Below are 20639 nucleotides of genomic sequence, written 5' to 3'. Positions count from 1 at the left end.
CTACATGGGCGGAGCCTGTGGTAACATGACGTACGTGAGGACGCAGGACATGCGTCCGTCCGCGTCCTCGTCTGTCGGCGTCACAGCGACGCTCTGACCATGAGGCTGGTACCCGTCACGGTTATTCTGTAAACTCGTCCGGTTGTTAATCTCTGGGTTTAAGTCGCCGTCGGGAGCCAACGCGGAGTTATACGACGGGTTAGCGAACACGACTCTGAACAGCGAGGACGGTAAATCGGATTCGGTTGGGATGGCGGGCGGTGAGGTGGAGTGGATTTTCAGGGGCTGGTTGAAGTAGCCCTTCTGTGTTTGAGAATAAACAAAAGGTTTCTCGTCCTGGGTGACGTGATCGGTCACGGGTGGTCGTGGTTCACAAATCAGCTCCGGAATATCCATGACCTCTTCTTGGAGAAACTGATCCACGTAGCGAGGATGACAAAGGTTTCCGACCTGAGAGACAGACTCAGAATTAGCTCAAACACGGTGATCGATAACCAATAATCCACCATAAAATGTGTTATCATCATTAAATTAAAAAGAGGATCAACCAAAAAAAAAATGTTGTAATTCCTGAAAACTGACTCACCGTAGATAAAACAAAATCCATGTTAGCACCACAGTGAGGCTGTGCTAATGTAAGCATGCTAATATCGTAATGGTTACAATGCAAATGTACAGGAAAATATAATGGTCCAAAGTGTTAGCATGCTAACATCCTCAGGTATTCTGATGATCACTATTATTTTTCAAATATTAGCATGCGAACAACTTAATTTCAATGCTAGCACTTTTATATATCGAGAATGTGTATTACAATATCAGTTCAGTGTTTGCATGCCAACATTCTCACAGTTACAATGCTAACTTTACGATGTTGTGTTTAACACATTAGTTCTGGTGGCGTTAAAATGCTTAAACTAGCTAATATGCGGCAAACGCAAAGTACAGCAAAGGCTGATGGGAAATGTAATTAGCTCTGCTGCCAACTGGTCACAAAAAGTGATTAAAATGATTATCAAAAGGAACCAGGATGTCAAGTCAATTAATTAAACAGTTTAGCTTTTATGATGCTAACATTCTGATGGCCAATAAATATTAAAGTTATATTATAGTATAGTATACTAAGTTGATATGCTAACAATTTAGTTTCAGTTCTGCGTAAGCATGCCAACATTCTCATATATAATGTTTAACATTAGTTCAGGGTGTTTAAATGCTAAACCTAGCTATTGACTGCTTAACGCAAAGTACAGTACAGTCATTAGCTAGCTATATTAGCTAGCTGATATTGCCTTTAAAATGTATTATCGGATATCGGCAAAACATAAAGTGCCACACCATTGTGCTGACCTTCTGTCAATCATGTAAAACTGAATAAACTTATCTTTAATTATTTAAAGAGCGCCTCTTTAAACCTGAGGATCTACCTGTGACTGCATCCACTTGTCCATCAATATCGGCTTTGGGATGGGAGGATATATCTTCCTTTTGATGCTGTTGGTGGTAAACAAACAAACAAACAAACATGAAAATGAAGCTCAACAAAGAAATGACCGTTAAAATACTGATATAATATATGATGTATATTACACATACCACTCCCAGTGTCTGCAGCAGAGCAGAGCGATGATAATCAGGAGCAAAGACACAGAGACCAGGGAAACGACGACTGTTCTGATCACGTTGTCGGCTGTTCAGACGATAACAGAGCGGTTACGGGAGTGAAACTTTAAACGTTCGCGAGGCGCGAAAGTGGGGGAAAGCAAACGTACTCGGTGAATTCAAGGTGACGGTGAAGGACGTGGCGCCGCACTCTCCCACCGCCGTCAGCGCCTTCACCGTGAACGTGTACGTGGCGATTCTCAGGTCCGTGGATGTGAGGCTCGTGGCGTCGGGATCGTCTGCAACCAGAGGAATTGAAGGTCGTTGAAGGCCATTGAAGGTCGTTGGAGGTCGTGATGTGATACGCACATCAAAATAACAGTTTTACAAGACAATTAACGTTTGAAAACAGAGGCACACATACGCAGTACACAGGCAAGCTAGCTATTTGTAGCGCTGCTCTTTTCCTTTAATAAACAGACCGCTCCAGTTCGACTGTAGGTGCGCTAACGGCGCTAAAAGGAGCTTATGGAGCTAACTGGTAAACGGTGCCTGGACACCGGTGTCGCGGAACGTAAACATGACGTCCTGTGCGTCTTTTTTCCGGTCAGTCGTCATGGAAACGTGTCATGCGCAGTACACAGGTACGCTAGTTAGCGATGTTCTTTACGTTTAATAAACAGACCGCTCCAATTTACACTTTAGGCGCGCTAACGGCGCTAAAAGGAGCTAGCGCAGCTAACCGGTAAGTGGTGCCTGGACTCTGGTGCCGCAGCACGTAAACATGAGGTACCGCGCGTCTTTTTCCCCGGTCAGTCGTCGCGGAAACGCGCTAATGTGCGTTAACGTTGACGCCGTTAGCATGCCCAGCGCTATCATAAAAATAACACCCGTCGCATCATTTGTAGCCTCATAGCTTAAAATAAGCGGAAGGTTACGATACCTGTGCTCACGTGAAAGTCTACGTTGTCGCTGCGACGGTCGTCGTTGTCGTCGGACCAGTACAGAACGTAGCCCTCGATGAACGCGGTCTGCTCGCTCACGGCCACCGGAGCCCAGGTCACGTCGACCTTTGACCCCGGCTGTTTCCACTCGATCGCCGTAAAAAGGCCGTCTGGTATTCCTGCCGAAGTGAAAACGCGTTTAGATTTAAGTGATGAAAAGAAACGACGTTGCCAGGGTAACCTTTTCTTACTTTGCTCGCGGACATAACCCTCGCGTCTCTCCAGCAGCTCTGGAGCTCCGCGTGTGCAGGCGAATACGGACAAAGAGTATCTCAGCCCGTCTTTGAAGTTTTCTGACAAAGAGAAAACCAACAAAATAAAAACTGTAACGACAAAGCTTTTCTTATCGCTGCAACTGTTTTACAGTCGATGAATAAACCTTACTTGAAAGGATGTTGCCGCTGGTTTGATGAGGCGGCACTTTGAGCCACTCCGGGGCGCCGCGTCCCGAGGTCGGACACCAGTCCACGACGTAACCGCAGCTCGCAGCGGGACTGGACGACCAGGACAGAGGGAAGCTGCCGTTAACGCCGGCGATCCGAGAAGTGTGGACGCTGGCTGAATCTGAAAATAAACACATTTACAACTAAAACAAAATGTTTGATGCAGATATTTGTGGTGGAGACCAAAACAGAGCGAAAATCAGTTTTCATTACGCTGGTGTTTCAAACGTAGGTGACTTTACAACATTATATGGTTAAAATATATTAAAGAATAGTCTAATTTAATGATTCCTAAAGTGTGGGCAGAAGCTCCAACACCCCTGGTGGCCTGTGGAGGTATTACAGGCAGACCAAGAGGTGATAAAACGTGCGTTAACGCATGACACACGTTTCCGTGACGACTGACCGGAAATAGACGCGTACGACGTCATGTTTACGTGCAGCGATAACCGGAGTCCAGGCACCGTTTGCCAGTTAGCTCCGTTAGCTCCTTTTAGCGCCGTTAGCGCGCCAACAGTCGAACTGGAGCGGTCTGTTTATGAAACGAAAAGAGGCAACGCTACAAATAACTAGCGTACCTGTGTAACTGCGTATGTGTGCCTCTGTTTTTAAAGTTTAGCGTTACTTTAGAGACTCATTTTAAACAATCCGGAGTCACGTAAACATGGCGTCACGCACGTCTTTTTTCGGTCAGTCATCGTGGAAATGCGTGATGCGGGTACTACTCGTACCCGTGTTGACGTCAGGGGTGACGACGGTGGACGGCGGCGAGTTTCCCTCGTCATTTCTCGCTGTAACTGTGACGAGATAGCGGACGCCGCTCGCGTTCCCCACGCCGAGAACCGCACTGCGTTCGCCGTAGGTCACCGTGGTCGCGTTGAGCGGTCGTCGCTGTTCTGTCGCCGTCGTCTCAGCCCAGGTCACTGTGTAATCTACGACGCGTCCATGACTCTGGTGATCCAGCAGCTCCTATAGGGAGGGGAACGCCACGACATGGTGAAGGTGGTCGTCAGTGGTTATGGTTAGTGATTTCACCGTCTTTGTGCATGAACTTGACTTTTGTATTAAACGAATAGTGGTATAGTGTCACAAAAGTTAAATTACTAATAAAATAAAATAGGATTAATACAATTAATAAAATGAATACGTTAAATAATAAAATATAATAATACAATTCACGAGTTAAATTAATAATACAATAATAATATAATAATAAAAATAATAAAACATTTATAAGTTCAATTAATAATAAAATAATAATAATACAATAAAATAATAATAATAATACAATTCACAAGTTAAATTAATAATAAAATAATATGTTAATAAAAATAATAAACTTAATAAAATAAGTTGAATTAATAGTGAATAGCGTCACAAGATAAAGCTTGGTTTGTAGTATTTATCTTCAATTTACCTACATTTTACATGCTTTAAATGTTATTTGTTTTTACAGCGCTAAAGCAGAGATAGAAGCTAGCACCTCCTTTGTTATTTTGGAGGGGGCGGGGCTTCAAAGTGTAGCCTGCTAACTTACTCATTTAAGGCTCTTTCACGCTAAATGGCACATTTGTAAAGGGAAAAATGTGAGTTTTAAATGCGTGAGCCAATGAGTTTCATAGAAAATGTCTTAAAAATGTCTTAGAGCTCATTTATTATCATTCTAATGGTTTCTAGTTGTTGATAAATCCACTATTCGCAGTATTTATTTGTCGCTTTGTTTAAAAACTTACTTTCCACATAATGACAACGTGGTTTTCCTTCATCTGCATCCAAACATCGAGAGCGTCGGGAACTGAAACAGAAGCACGACATAAACACTAGAGTTTAGACGGATCAAATGTGTGCGTATAAATTGAATCGGAAAGTTTACGAAGTTCAGAGTTTGCGACGTCCGTGGAAGTAAAGGGTAATTCAAATTTCAGTTCGGAATGGTTTCTTAGCTGACGTCGTTTTTTCTTGTGAACTTTATACCTACTCGCACGCTAGCTGCCGCTGCCGTTGCCTAGCAACAACGTTCTCACGGCTATACCTTTTCCACGGCTAGCATGTCGCGTGCGAAAACTTCCCATGTCGTGAAACAAAAAGAGTTTACCGAGTTTCAGTCGAAGGATGACGACAACAAGAACCTTATTTTGTTGACGTCGGAAACTCTGAACTGTGCGCTGCCCTCTAGTGGATGCACTGATAACACACGTGTGGACAGTCGGATCTTTTTGTACGTAAATGCGAGGCTAGAATCGTTTTTTTTGTTTTTTTGTTTTTTTTAAACACCGACCATCGGCCTCTGTGTGGAACGTGGACGCTGAGCTCCAGTCGCCCCACTTCCAGAAACGCTGCGTCATCCGACATTGTACGGTGACGCTATATTTCCAGTTCGGAATCAGCTTAGTCACAAGTGCAGAGTTCAGTCCGACACCAGAGGCTTCACTCTGGAAAGACCACAGGGACGAGAGGAAGTCGTCAGAGGAGGAGGAGTTTAACGTAAAAAAAACAAAAAAAAAACGCCGCTAGCATCACACACACTCACCACGGCGCTGGATCCGCCGTGGCTAACGTTGACGCGACACGTCACGCTCAGATTCCTGTAGCGCTGAAACCTCCACGTCCACTTCAGGGTCACGTTCCTGGGCGTCACGGCTACGGCGGTCACGTTCTCCGGGGCGAACATGTGAACTGAAGCACAGACAAAAAACAGAGTTCATGTGACTGAAAACATCACAAAGACCAGACAGCAGGGGGCGCCACAGGTGCACCGCAGGTGTTTCAGATGATCGGAAGAAAATGACCGACTCAGTACAGCTGATCATCATCATCAGCAGCAGCAAAGGTGTCAAGGGTTTCACATGTAAGGTTTAGTGACACCCAGTGGTGAAGGAGTGAACTGCAGTCAACTGAAGATAAGATAAGAGTGCAGTAAAGTTAAGCTACGTCAAGTTTAATGAACTCAAGATAAGTTAAATTGAGTAAATCAGGTTAATGTAAGGTAGAACTAGAGAAGTTACGTAAAATTCATTTAATATGAGTTTCAGGCAAGTTAAGTTTAGTTAAGCTAATGAAATTAAGTTGAAATAAGATAGGACTGGATAAGTTAAGTAAAAATTCTGTTAATATGACTTAAGCAAAAATAAAATGAAGTTATGTAAAATAAAGTTAACATAAGATAGGACTAGATTAATGTGAAGAAAAGTTAAATGTGATCAAGTAAAATTCAGTTTATATAAGTTAGTAAATATGAGACAGTGACACTAGACACATGAAGATAAATGAAGACTAAAAAGGTTCAGATCATTTGAATTAAGTATTTAAAGTCAGAATTAGGAGAATAAAGTCAGACTTCTGATTTTAAAGTCCGAATTCTAAGAATAAAGTCCGAATTCTGAATTTTAAAGGCCGAATTCTAAGAATAAAGTCAGAATTCTTAATTTCTAAGAATAAAGTCAGAATTCTTAGTTTTAAAGTCAGAATTCTGAGTTTAAAGTCAGAATTCTTAATTTTAAAGTCAGAATTCCAAGAATAAAGTCATAATTCTAAGTTTTAAAGTCAGAATTCCAAGAATAAAGACAGAATTGTAAGTTTTAAAGTCAGAATTCCGAGTTTAAAGTCAGAATTCCAAGAATAAAGTCAGAATTCTTAGTTTTAAAGTCAGAATTCCGAGTTTAAAGTCAGAATTCTAAGCATAAAGTCAGAATTCTTAGTTTTAAAGTCAGAAGAGAAGAGTTTATTAACGTATAAAGGCAGCAGCAGAGATGAAGGTTGACCTCTGTCCATCAGGTCTGCGATGTCCGTCAGCTCCACCTTCCCCAGAACATTCTGTGCCGTTAACGTCCAGTTCGTCACTCCAGCGACTTGGTGAACCTTCTGAGAACATTGGCCTCGAGACTCAGACGCAGACACTGCTGCTGCACACGGTCTGGAAGATAAAACACACAGGGAAATAAGAAACATTTGATAGTTTGATAGATCACTAAGAAAACACACAGAAACGTTTACCTTCCAAGCAGACGATAGACCGTCGGGTCACTGAACAGGTGTGTGTTTCGTCCGACTGCCCAGTGACACCGAACTGACTCCAGATCTCTGGTTTCACACTGAAGATCCTCGTCACCAGGTGGATCTGAGCGTCAAAACAAACGCACCTTCTTTTCATTTCCAGACTCATAGAACATGAGCTCAGTTTAAAACGATCTTCATCAAGTCCAAGTAAACCTTTGGACCAAACTAGTAAGACGGTTATACCGACAACCACCGACGTCACCGAAAAGACCATTGTGTAATGGAATAAAGAACTTCAAACTAAGAATTCTGACTCTAAAACTTAGAATTCTGACTCTAACTTCAGAATTCTGGGTTTTAAAGTCAGAATTCTGACTTTAACCTCAGAATTCCGACTTTTTTTCTAAGACTTTATTCTTAGAACTCAGAACTCTGACTTTAAAATGAAGAATTCTGACTTTATTCTTGGAATTCTGATTTTATTCTTAGAATTCTGATTTTATTCTTAGAATTCTGACTTTAAAACTAAGAATTCTAACTTTATTCCCAGAATTCCAACTTTAAACTCAGAACTCTGACTTTAAAACTCAGAATTCTCGGTTTTAAAGTCAGAATTCTGACTTTTTTTCTAAGACTTTATTCCTAGAATTCTGACTTCAAACTCAGAACTCTTGACTTTAAAACTAAGAATTCTGACTTTATTCTCAGAGTTCCAACTTTATTCCCAGAATTCCAACTTTAAACTCAGAATTCTGACTTTATTCTCAGAATTCCGACTTTATTCCCAGAATTCCAACTTTAAACTCAGAATTCTGACTTTATTCTCAGAATTCCGACTTTATTCCCAGAATTCCAACTTTAAACTCAGAATTATCCCTTTATTCCCAGAATTCCAACTTTAAACTCAGAACTCTGACTTTATTCTTAGACTTCTGAGTATTAAAGTCAGAATTCTGACTTTATTCTCAGAATTCCCACTTTATTCCCAGAATTTCCCACTTGAACTCAGAACTACAGGTGCCTAAATTCTGAGTTTAAAGTCAGAACTCAAATATTTTCTTCCCGTGTGGCCCTAATCCTCTTCCGTACTTTTGTTACAAACAATAATAAGTAAAAAAAAAAAAGTCAGCGACTCACAGCCGACAAAAACAGAAGCTACTCCTCTCTTCTTCTCTCCGTTTGTACATATGACGTCTGTGGAGCTGCTGACCGACGGCCGGTCCAGCTGAACGGTCAGGACGAACGTCCGCTCGTCGATCTTGCGTTCGTCCTTGATGGCGGTGCTAGCCTGCCCGTTCACGTACATCCGGTCAAAGACCTGTCCTGGCGGCAGAACGCAGCAGAAGGTGGCGTTGCTGCCCACCTCAAACGTTCGGTCAGGTGGGAAAACCATCGGCCTATCGGAGCTTTTCTTCCCTGTAAGAAGAGAGAAAAACGTTAAATCGGTGAATCTGATTGGTCCTGTTTAAAAAAAAAAAAAAAACCTTCTGATGAGGAAACCTGGCAGAGTCTTCTCCTGAGTCCAGGCCCTTGTGAGGTTCTTGTTCCTGGAGCTGATCCTGAGCAAATGGGAAACGCACTCCAACGGTAACGGAGCCGTCCAGTTCCAGAAGTGGGCGGATCCGATCTGCTCCGGGGTCACGGTCACCTGGTCCTGAAACGGTTTAATAAACAAGTTCAATGTTTGTTTTTTTTCTCGGTAACTCGACGTTAGATGTCCCATGAATCGACTCGTACGCGATGAACGTTTTCGTCCTCGACGAGGACCTGCGGCTCGTAGATGAGCGGCTCTTGTAGAGCGCCGCAGGGGGGGGGCGTGTCCTCCCAGGACGACGTCATCACCTGGTCGGAGGCGTTCGGCGTCAGGTTTTGCGGTCCGCACGGTAAAGCGCCTGAAATCGATAAAAAAAAAAAAAACTTTATCTCACTGTCAAACAGCCTTTGTGAACGTCTCACTCTCCCACACCAAAGTCCATAGAGAAAAATCAGCAATTGCCTCCGTCGGCGAGTTCGCTCGTGTTATTTTGTAACTTTGACGTTTGAAACAATTTGCTCGCATTCACAAAGTGGGGAGAAGAAACCAAACGAGGCGACAGTAAGAGCAGCAGCTGCTGCGTCACCGAGAGCTAAAATCAACGATTTTCTCTATGGGGTTTGGTGTGGGAGCGTTAGCGTACGCCAAACAACACAAACCTCAGTTTTCTGTTGAAAAAAGTCTTTCTTTCACAACAGGACATACTCAATAACGAATTATTAAAGGATTAGAGTAAAAAAAAAGAAATCTGTGACATCTAATTTAGAGTGCAACAAATGGAAATTTAAGCTAAGTGGCTAACATCCGTTTTCCTATGTTTCACTGCCTGGCAGCCATGTTTTAAAAAGCGCGTTTCACGTACATCGTGAAGTCGTAAGCGTTCCATGTCGGGTTTGCTGAGCAGGATAACCCACACCTTGGTTGATTTGAAAAATCAAGGACCGTTCAAGGACTTTCCAGGACCAATTTATTAACTTTGCCGAATGTGCCGACACGGCGTACGTTCGGAGGACAACTCGCGTTCTGCACCGGACAAAGTCGGTCTTTGTCATTCGTCTTTGGTGAGACGGAGATCTTTGTGAATTTTAATTTACCGAAAATCACGTAAAAAAATGTTTCTCTCTCTTGACCGGCTTTACTCGCTCATTGTTCTGCATCTCGCGTCAACGGTGGAGACGGTGGAGAGTGCGCGCAACACCGCTAGCACTAGGCCTTAGTCCGCGTACATCAAGCAACGCAGGGCACGAAACGGCAGGTGGCGCCGTAACATTTTCTTAAAAGATCAACTTCCGAGGACTTCAAGGACCCGTGGGAACCCTGGGCGAGGTTCCTTCCTCGTCAGATATTCCGACCTTCCGACTACAGTTGAAGGCACCTTAAATGAGAGCGAGCCTCCACATCTCGGGCTGCAGGTGGCGCTCACAGCACACTGAGCCTGAACTCACCTGTTGGGGGTGGTTTTCCTCTCTCTCTCTCTGCAAGGGGCTAGATCAGGTGATCAGAGGTCAGTGAAGGCAACACTCACCGTGTCCTCCTCCTCCTCCTCCTCCTCCCTGCGTCCTCCTCCCACAGAACAACAAGGCCAGTAAAACCCACGTGTCCATGATCCTCCGGCTCCGCGTCAGCGACCTGTCGACTCTGCGGTGGAAAACGGTTAAAACAACAACACTGAAAACATCCTTCGCAGAGCGTTTACAGAGCGTTTACAGAGCGTGTGATGGAGGACAGAGATGCTTCCAGGAGGAGAGACGGTGACTTTGTGCAGCTCTGGCTCACTCAGAACAGTGTCAGGTTACTTTGTGAGGAAACACATTCACTCCCCTCACTTCCACAGAAGTCACTCTGGAATCTCTTTCACTGCCCGAGTTGTGAAATCCATGTGGAGTTCAGGCAGGAAATGTGGCTTTCTGGTAAGCGTGAGTCAGAGCGATACAGATCAGACGGACGATCCCTGAATTACCCTCGGCTTCTTTTCTTATTTCGTCAAACAGGTTTTCTTTACGTTTCCCAATTTAAAGTTTCTGTTCCGACGGTAAGAAAACGCCTCTTGACTTATTTTACATCACAGCTTCAAACAGAACCAGGAACGAGGCTCTTCTACAGGAACTGGATCAGGGTAAAAAAAAAATACATGGAGATATTTTCTGGGTCACCAAATCAATTTATAGTGATTTCTTTCAAAATAAAACTCAGAGCGACAAAACGTACAGTACTTTTGTTTTGAATAAAAAAAAAAAAGTTAATGATCAAAAAATTTACCTTTTGTTTCCCAAATAAAACTCAGAGCGACAAAACGTACAGTACTTTTATTTTGAATTAAAAAAAATAAAAAAATAAATAAAAGTTAATCATCAAAAAAATATACCTTTCGTTTCCAAAACAAAACTTTCATTTTGAATTAAACATTTTAAAAAAAAAGTACTGTTTTGTCACTGAGTTTTATTTTGAAAAAATAAAAGTGAATTTTCAAAAAAGTATACAATTCTTTTTTCGAAATGAAGTGAATTATTTTGAAAAAATAAAAGTACTGTGTGTTTTGTCGCTCCAGGTTTTATTTTGAAAAAATAAAAATGAATTTTCAAAAAAATATAATTTTTTTCAAAATAAAGTGAATTATTTTGAAAAGATAAAAGTGAATTTGCAGAAAAATATACAGCACTACAGTGAATTATTTGAATAAATAAAAGTACTGTGTTTTGACTTATTTTGAAAAATTTTAGTTATTGGTTACTAAAAGTAATTAGTTACTTTTGTTTACATTTTTTAAATAGGTTAAATGTCCTCAAATTATTTTATGCTTTTGGCCACATTGATCATATTTCATTATCATTAAATAAACAGATTTAGATGACATTTTCTGAAAGTTTTTGTGGCAGTTCTTAACCTTGGGAGATAAAGGAGTGTATTGACAGCGACGAAAACCGAGTCTTCAATACTTGTTGTATGTTACTGATGTGTCCTGCAAAATAACAATAAACCTGTTTTTAGTTGATAAAATGGTTTATTTCTACCTTCGTAATCATCACACTTCCTTACATTATGTTCTCTATCATTCACAGATATTTGCAGTTGACATTTGTTTCAAAACAATGTTTAATTTCCAGTGGTGAAATATTCAAGTCTGATTCTGACTTTGGCGCCCCCTGCTGAAAGGAAGAAGAAAGGCACCGAGGCAAACAGCAGAAATAAAAAATGTGTCCAGCGTCAAGATTGAAACACAGAGACAGTGACGTAAACAACACACTGAGAGACAAGATTGTCCATATTTGACATGTGAAACGCTGAGTCGGACCAAAGTGAGCAACAACAACAACAACAAACATCGTTTCTGCTCAAATCTAACACACACTGATCAGGTTTATTGTATAATGTGATGTATAAGATAAGACACAAGGCATAAAGTGTGATAATTAAATTAGTGGTTAGAGCGCAAAGGCTGGGAAACGGAGCGATGTCGTTCCGGTGGACAATTACTGAACGTGGACGACGGTAGACGTCACAGACGTGTTTTTTTTTTTTTTTAACTTCTTCTTTACATCTTAGAATCCAGCCTTTTGAGGCTGTATCCAACATTACGAGCATTGCTAAACGTCAACGTGGCACCAAATCTTGCAAAATCTCGAGGTTTCAAACCCGGGAGTTCAAATACATAAAGGTGACGCAACGGGCAACTCACTGGTGACTGCGAGTGCTGCAGGAAATGCTGGATAAAAGGTACTGTATATACACTACTGTTGAAAAGTTTGGGGTCACTTAAGTTAGAAATGTCCTTATTTTTTGAAGGAAAAGCACTTTTCTTCCAAGGAATTAAAGCGACGTGGTAAACGACTATTCTAGCTGCAAACGTCTGGTTTTTAATGGAACATAGGTGTATAGAGGCCCATTTCCAGTGTTCTAATGGTACATTGTGTTTGCTAATGGCGTTAGAAGGCTATTGGAGGATTAGAAAACCCTTGTGCAATGATGTTAGCACAGCTGAAAACAGTTTTATTTTGGATAAAAATCATTATTTCTACTCTTGACTGTATTTTCTACTAATTTTGCAACTCTTTTGGTGAATAAAAGTGTGACTTTTAATGGTAAACACAACAAAAAAATGTATAGGTGACGGCAAACTTTTGAAAGGTAGTGTATGAAAAAAAGGACGCTGCCACATTTCAGTCAAGTACTGTGTGATAGAAAGACGTTAATGCAAGTCATCATTGGTATAAATAGATTTGAGTGACCAGATACACTGATTTAAAAAGTGGCTCAGTTGAAAATGGTTCTTTTTTCCCCGATATTGTTGTAAAATGTTAACGCTGAACCACAGGCACAAAGACAAGGAAACAGAAAACTCTGCTTTTCTTAAAGTCTCATTCATGACTCTTTAGTATTTGTACTGTTTCGATTCGTCGCGTCTTCCAAACTGGCCATTTTGACTGTGATGATGCAGTTAGTTTTCAGACAGTGATCAAACAAACATCTAGTTTTGTCTAAAAAAAGGTCTCGGTCTGTGTTTATGAATTATTATTGGGTTGATTTCTGCTGTGATTCAGAGTTTGTCGGGAAATAGACGTTAAGATTTCACAGCATCATTTAATAAAGTGCACGATCATCGCTAGCACAGACTGGAGACTGGAACACGCGCTGACCCAGGTGTGGAGGTACCTGGTCACTGGGATGCCGTCAGGTCACATGACTCGAGTGACGTCAGGAGGAGGAGGAGGAGGAGGAGGCGGAGCTTTTAGAGTTTGGCTCGCGGCGTCTGTTCCAGCAGAGTCCTCATGTCCAGCAGCGCTCCCTCCACGGCCTGAGCCAGGCGCCGCGCGTCCGTCTCCTCGCAGGCGTTGAACGACGACACGGCGAAATTGATGTGGTCGTTCATGGGGTTGTAGCACACGCCGTATCCGTTCAGCGCCACCGGGCCGAAGCACATGACGCAGTCCGTCTTGGACGGGACCTGGCGGAGAGACAAGAACAGCAGCTTTTCACGACAGTGTTGCGACGCCGTGCGCCGGTACCCAGGCTCCGCCCGCCCACCTTACCTGACTCGTAGACAGCTGGTAGTGTAGCGCTTTGGCGTAGGCGGCGTCTTGGAAGATTTCGGGCACGGCGAGGTTTTCCTCCACCGCCTGCATCCTCAGGCCGAGCAGGTGTCGGTCTATGGCTTGACCACTGATCGCCTGAGGAGACACGGAGATACACAGGGGCAGAGGTGGGGACTATTTTCAGAGGCGGATTAATCCACATTTGATGCTTTAAAAAAAAAAAAGTCCACTCACCATGTTTGTGTAGGACCTGTGAGCTTGGACAGCTTTCTCCATCAGGTCCAGCTTCTCTGTGTTCTGTGAAGAACGCGAACAAACACATGCTGCATCAGATACAGTGGACAAATATACTTTTAAGCTAGTACTGGGCACGTTAGCACGTTAGCGCATGACGCGTTTCCATGACGACTGACCGGAAAAAAGACGTGACGTCATGTTTACGTGCCACGGTACTGGAGTCCAGTCACCGTTTACCAGTTAGCTCCGTTAGCTCCTTTAGCGCTGTTAGCGCGCCTGCAGTTGAACTAGAGCGGTCTGTTAGCGTTACTATTAACAATCGGAGTTACGTAAACATGACATCATGCGTGTCTTTTTCCGGTCAGTTGTCATGGAAACGCGCCATGCGTTAAAGGTGTCGACGACGCTCGTGACTCCATCTTTACGTGACTCCCGATTGTCAAAACGAGTCTCTAAAGTAACGCTAACCTTTAAAAACAGAGGCACAAATACGCAGTACACAGGTACGCTGGTTATTTGTAGAGCTGCTCTTTTCCTTTAATAAACAGACCGCTCCAGTTCGACTGTAGGCGCGCTAATAGCGCTAATGCATCTAATGAAGCTAACAAAGCTAACTGGTAAATGGTGCCTGGACTCTGGTAAACATGACATCACATGCGTCTTTTTCCAGTCAGTCGTCATGGCAACGCGTCATACGTTAATGTGCGTTAGCGTTGACACCGTTAACGGACACGGACTAAACTTCATAGCTAGCTTCGTGTCTTACTAAGAGGAAGAGAAGTGCGACAAAAGGCTGGATTTCTTTGATCGAAGTGTCTTCGATTTAATCCTTCAATCACAACTATTTCAGTTCTGTGTCACTGATTATCCACAGGACACAAAATGGTCGCCGGTTTAATTTTTTACTTCCATGTTTTTCAATGATCCTCACACAGAAAACAGAGTTAAAATCTTCTGAATTAACGTATAAAAGTGTCTTAAATCCGATAATGAACCGACCTGTTTGCTGACGTCATCGAAGGCTCTGGTGAAGGCAGACGAGGCGCTCGAGGCCGATCGGATCGTGTCTGTGCGTCCCAGTCGGAACATTCGCAGCGAGGCGCTTTCATACGTGGCACAGCAGCGCTGGTGCATCCTGTCAAATGGAAGAGCGAGAAACGCGTTGATATAAAAATCACGTCTAATTTCACCTAATATCACCACGCGACTGTTCCGACACCGCACCTGTAGTAGGCCAGCTGCAGCGCCATCTGTATGAAGGCGTCAGGACTCATCTTGTGGGTCTTGGGGACGTTTTTGCCAAAGTGACCAAACACAATGACCCTCATGTCCAGATCCTGAGCGATCCTGAGAGAGCACACATAAAGATGGTCACTAAAGACGGGTATCGCTAGGATTTCATTGATATTGATCACTTCTCTTTAACTCTAAACGCAGAGGGATGTGGTGAATATCCCCAAATCAAACTGCCATTTCAACGGTTTTGAGCAGGGTTGACGTCGTTGAAGAGATTTATGCAGAACAAATATTCATCTGTTAAGTTTTTACACCAGTTTTGTGGACATTTTTGTCCTTAATGATCTAAGAGGGTAGTAAATTCGACTAAAGCCTGAGGGTTAATGTAGAACCAAGTGTAGAAACTTTGATAGTAAACACGTCACGTTCCCTTGTTTGATCTCAAACATCAAAAACAGTATTTGCTTAATTGCGACTTACTATTTGCATATGACAAAAAAAACTTGGCTAAGTGAGTCAAACGTAACCGCCAGACAGTCGAGACAAGAGTGCTAACCGCTGTACCAGGGACAGTGGGGTACAAGAAAATGCTAAAGACTTAAGGTCTACGTATCCCTCTACGTAACAGCTGTCCTCACTTGTTCATACTCTGCTTGGCGTCTTCGATGTCCCTCTTGATCTCAGGTGTGATGTTGAAATGAAGTTTCTGGGGGACGGGCAGCGGGTCGGCGAGACCCTGCGCGTCCTCCGTCTTCCTCCTGTGGACAAACAAAAAGTCAACAAACCGTTGACTAAGGAAGAAAATCCAAGCGAGGCGTCTGCGGAGGCTGAATAATCCCTGACCTACTTACGTGTATTCGACGACGTGGTCGATCAAGGCCACGATGGGCGGGCCTTCAGCCGGAGCGTGCTCGTAGTTTGCGCCGCACGTGCCGTCCTCTCCGACAATGAACTGAAACAAAACAAAACAATTATTTTAAATCATCGCTTAAGTAATTCGTAGAAAAGCTAAAAAAGCATGTGCTAGCATTAGCTGAAAACCATCCTGACACACTGACGTAAACCTGATTTAACCCCGCAGTGGTCAGAATCTTTTATTTTGGCTCACCTGTAACGTCTTATCGCACCAGCGGTTGGCGCTGTTCCACTCGCTGCCGCCTCCGTGCAGCATCTGGACGGCGGCGGAGCTGCGGTACATGTCGTCCGACACTTGAGGCCTCGCCCCGTCCAAGCACAAGGCGAAGATGCTTCTCTGGATCGCCGACACCGACGCTCTGTTGGTCTGGTCTGAAAACACGCACTGCCGTTACACTACCGCGCCGTATTTATCTATACTTCACTTGGGCGTCGCTGTAGGCTCACCCTCGGTGAGGCCGACGTAGGCTTTTCCCCAGGCGTCGCGGTGCTGCGTGGTCAGGATGCCCACGGGCTCGGCGGCGCCCTGAGGCGAGGAGCTGCAGATTCTCTCCAGCTGAGCGCAGAGCTGATCGACCGTCAGCGGCGTCCCGTCGCTGTTGTACACGTCCAGTGCAAAAAACTGATTTCAGGAAGAGGGGGAAGATTTTAGCCACTTAAAAATACATGTCTCCCACACCAAACTCCATAGAGAAAATCATTCATTTTACATCACAGCACACAGCTCAGGTTTCCCTCCATGAGCTAAAAACGACTACTTTCTCTATGGGCTTTGGTTCACGAGATTGAGCGGTCGAAAACCTTTATCTTACACTCAGAAACAGCTGTCTAATAACACAAATAAAGTAAGTCAACAATAGTTCAGAGGCTCCTCGAGACTCCTCACCTGGTAGTTGTGTATGACGGTGATGTGTCTGGGCGGCGGCGAGCTCTTGGCGTGATTCACCACCGAGTCCCTGCTCAGACCCGGGATGCGACACGACGACAGCACCTCGTAGTACTGGTTCATGCACAGAGGCTTTCCTCCCAGGTACTCCACAGGAAGAGTCTCACTGTCAAACACAGACGAGAGACGCCGTGATTTTTCCCATTTCCAATCTAATCATTTAAGCCGGTATCGGACCGATACGGAGCATGATATCGGCTCAGATTCCCTCAGATTCCCACGCCTGCTCGTGCAGTTTTAAAATGGACAAAAAGTAACTGAAAAGGCTTGAATAAAAACTATCTTCTTATAGAATGATTATGTTCACATGTGTGAAGCCTGTACTCACTTGTCAATCATGGTTTTAAAGTCCAGCACCCCGGCTATCAGCTTGGCAGCAAATCTTTAAAAAAAAGCACGGATATAAAAACATCACCGTTAGATCGTAAGTGGCTGAAAAAATACAATCATATACTTTATAATGCTGTGTGTGTGTGTGTTCAGTGTGTGATCACCTGATTTGTCCCGGTTTGCCGCTGAAGTTCATGCGAGGTAGAACCAGCCCGGGACTGGAGTGGACGACCACAGGGAGGCGGTATTCCAGATAAGCCAGCTGCACCCACCACTCTGACAACTGTCAATCAAAGATCCAGATACAGAGCGTTAACAGCGACCACACCCCATTTTTATAATAACGTCATCTCGCCCATATTTTAACGGCATGTTTACCATTTACATCGGGAGCTGTAAGTCGGAACCGGAAGGAACGCGACCTCCGAGTTAACTGTGTTCCAGTTCACGAGAAGTCGGGACAAAAAAAAACATGGACGCACAATGTGTGCGAGTGACTTTATGTGAAACAAAAAAGACAGAAGTGTAGTTCACATTAAAAGTAGCGTAGAGAGTTTCTATTTTTTTTTTTTTTTACAAATGGCGCGAATGGCAGCCATCTTGGAAAGTTGGAAATCCGACTAGGAAGTGGGAAATTCTGACCATAACTGGAATGCACCTTTAAAAACAACTGAAAAATCCTGAACAGAAGTTTGGAGAAACGGTTTTCAGCCTTCACACCATTTTCTTCTTTCTTTAAAGGCCTAACTAAGGTCAGGAGTTGTAAACTAACAGTGGCTATAATCTCTATAATCTCTATAATCTCTATGTACGAACCATCAGTTACTACATTATGTAAATAGCAGGCTGCAGTTGAACTGGGGTGACTTGAATTGTCCTTATCAAACGATATATGATTTACTGCACCATATCGCCATGTTCTCAGCCATTAATTTCTTACATACATAATGTGTGATTAGGACAATCTTTGTATTTGGTCTTTAAACTGCCTGAATATGACAAAATGTGGATTAAAAAGTGGGATTTTTTCCATTCTGAACCACACTGCAATCACTTTATACTTCACTAGTGTGTAATGAATGTGTTTATGTAGTTTAAAGGATGTGTTCACAGCTGCTGTGCGTGTCCAGCTGAACTCACCCAGTTCTCCGTCCTGCCCGCTCGGGCCTCCAGGCCTCTCTGCAGACGCTCGCCGACGCCTCCCGCCTTCTGAAACTCCCTCACCAGCTCCTTGGTGCGCCGCAGCTCCTCCGCCTCCACCATGGGCTCCAGCGCCGCGACGTAGCGCTCGCACGTCTGCTGCAGCGCGGGCACGGGCAGGCCGGGCAGACCCTGCTGGTGGGTCAGGTACCTGCCGGCGACCCGGGTCGCTGACACGGGCTTCACCAAGTGGTTGGTTTTCACAAAGCTGCAGGGTTTCGCCATCCCGACCTTCACCTGAAATACAGAGGGGTAGATGTGAAGTTGTTGTTCCTCCTGTAATCATTGTGGCTTCGCCTTTTAAACAAACAGGACGACTTCCTACTTCATTTCTGTCAACACGTCTACATACCAGACTTGTGATTTTGGCAGGTAAATGTGATATGTTCTTTTCTTTATGTTAACTATGAAAACTTTTATTCTCCACAGGGTTTGTTGTCTAACAAATAAAGGGTATTCTTTCATGTATATTGTGCAGTCACTATGTTGGAAGTGTGGATTTAGCACCGGTATCTGAAGAGACAAAAACTATAACTGACCCTTTTGGTTTATTGTGTTTCAGCACCTCAGATCCACCATACAAATACAATGAGCAACTTAGAGCCACCAGCAGAGGGCAGTGTGTCCTCATCTTCAGCTTTAACACAAATGGACAAGCCAAGGACTGACTGAGGCCAAGGGGAAAAACCCGTTTCCCAACTTTAAAAATAGGATTTTATATGAAAATGACCAATTTATGGGGGGAATCACGGAAAAGAGAATTCAACTCATGACATCAACTACTGCAGATGCTGAAGAAAACCTTCTTCCTCTTTTCTGTGTTAAAAACACTTAAACCTTTTATGTAATGTTGCCCTTTGATCTATAGACATAAGCAGAGGACGGACAACAACATGAGATTGTCCAATAAACCAGCCAAACTCTTTTAATTGTTGAAAATATGGAACATTAAAAATCAAAACAAGGCAGATAATGACACCATAAAGACAATAATAATAAAGGAAAACACTATATTTGACAAGTCTGACTGTATTCCCAAGTCATAACTTTTATCTTTATAACCATAGTTCTCAAACTGTTGTATATAACAGTTATTTTATCTGGATTCATGTCATTTAAAACGCATGTAAACACACAAATCTTAAATTACAGGTTGAGGAAAATATTTTTAATCATTTGTTTGGGGGGACCCAAAAACAATCTCCCACGACACATCTGTGGGTCCTGACCCAGGCTTTGGGAAGGACTGTAGCAAATAAAGGTGTATATTGAATAATGTAGACTACTGTAAATTAGCATTATGGTATGCCACCTATCGACAAAAACACTAGCAGCCAACCATAACAGGGTCAAACTAGTCCTTAGAGTGTGTATGTGTGCTATATAATGTCAGGAATACTAGTTAACCGCACATTCACCTTTGACCCAGTTAGCTTAGCTATTTATCATTAACTATCGCCGCTACGAGCGAGCTAACTTTGCTAACAGCGTCAACTTGCTAACAACACCCGGTTAGCATCTTGGTGTAACATGACCTCTCATTATGTCTCCCGTTAATGTTAGTATTTATTGTCTTTTTTTTAAATTGTCGCAGGTGTTTTTTAGAGCAAAATTAGCTTTAGTCCAGTCAGTGATAACAACTAAGAGTAGCATCGGCTCGCGGTGCGTTACTTACCATGGTTCTGCTGCAAATGCCCCACATTGTTTACTAAAAAGTGACGTCCGCACAGGTTGACGAGGTTAGCTGTTAGCCGTTAGCCGTTAGCTCCTGGTGCTTCAGCCACCACCACCACCACCGGCGGCGACGGCGTTCCTTAAACCGTTAGGGAGCTGCCGCAGAGCGGTGTGAAGTCACTCTGCTGTCACCGTGGGTGTTGTGACAAATTAGTTTGTGTGTTTTTGTTTTTTCTTTTCTTTCCCGTCGTTCGTTGTGTGTTTCCTGTGTGTCACACACACTTGACACCTGTGTGTTCAGGCTAAGTTTAGCAGTGGGAACACATGCCAACGGACCTGTCATTAACAAATCAAGGTTTTAGTGATGAACAGTGGCGTGCACGCACATTTTAAAGGGCAGGGGCGAAAAACTAAAAAGGGCACCTGGGGTCTAAGGGTGCTCAGCCCTGGGGACTGAATTACATATGAAAATCCATATTACTGTTTAATTAA

General features: G+C 43.4%; 2 protein-coding genes across 2 annotated transcripts; both read right to left on the bottom strand.

Annotated features, from left to right (window-relative positions):
- On the bottom strand, positions 1 to 8884 carry LOC310944180 (leukemia inhibitory factor receptor-like; the record flags this gene model as incomplete). The annotated part of the gene is made up of 16 exons (XM_083909885.1): positions 1 to 450; positions 1428 to 1494; positions 1597 to 1690; positions 1773 to 1901; positions 2546 to 2725; positions 2798 to 2899; positions 2991 to 3170; positions 3781 to 4018; positions 4783 to 4844; positions 5328 to 5481; positions 5580 to 5725; positions 6811 to 6962; positions 7043 to 7166; positions 8183 to 8461; positions 8546 to 8699; positions 8783 to 8884. 16 exons carry the CDS (start codon positions 8882 to 8884, stop codon positions 1 to 3), a joined length of 2613 nt encoding a protein of 870 aa, XP_083766011.1.
- A 2689-nt stretch (positions 8885 to 11573) lies between these two features.
- crata (carnitine O-acetyltransferase a) lies at positions 11574 to 20395 on the bottom strand. Its single transcript, XM_083901735.1, has 14 exons — positions 20149 to 20395; positions 18414 to 18710; positions 17438 to 17556; positions 17272 to 17325; positions 16884 to 17049; positions 16445 to 16619; positions 16191 to 16369; positions 15934 to 16034; positions 15721 to 15840; positions 15071 to 15193; positions 14846 to 14981; positions 13844 to 13906; positions 13607 to 13744; positions 11574 to 13521 (listed from the first exon to the last, which is right to left on the bottom strand). The coding sequence occupies exons 1-14, from the start codon at positions 20173 to 20175 to the stop codon at positions 13306 to 13308; spliced, it is 1914 nt and encodes a 637-aa protein (XP_083757861.1). The 5' UTR covers positions 20176 to 20395; the 3' UTR covers positions 11574 to 13305.
- Positions 20396 to 20639: the final 244 nt, after the last annotated feature.

This window comes from Microchirus variegatus (assembly GCF_963457635.1).
Source record: "Microchirus variegatus genome assembly, chromosome: 1".
NCBI lineage: Eukaryota > Metazoa > Chordata > Actinopteri > Pleuronectiformes > Soleidae > Microchirus > Microchirus variegatus.
This window is presented reverse-complemented; position numbering and strand designations above follow the sequence as displayed.

Coding starts and splice junctions, on each gene's coding strand:
- crata (XM_083901735.1), bottom strand. CDS start 20,175: ATGTGGGGCATTTGCAGCAGAACCATG. Junction 17,050..17,271: donor TTTAAAACCATGATTGACAA/GTGAGTACAGGC, acceptor TGTGTTTGACAG/TGAGACTCTTCCTGTGGAGT. Junction 13,522..13,606: donor ACCAGCTGTCTACGAGTCAG/GTAAGGTGGGCG, acceptor TCTCTCCGCCAG/GTCCCGTCCAAGACGGACTG.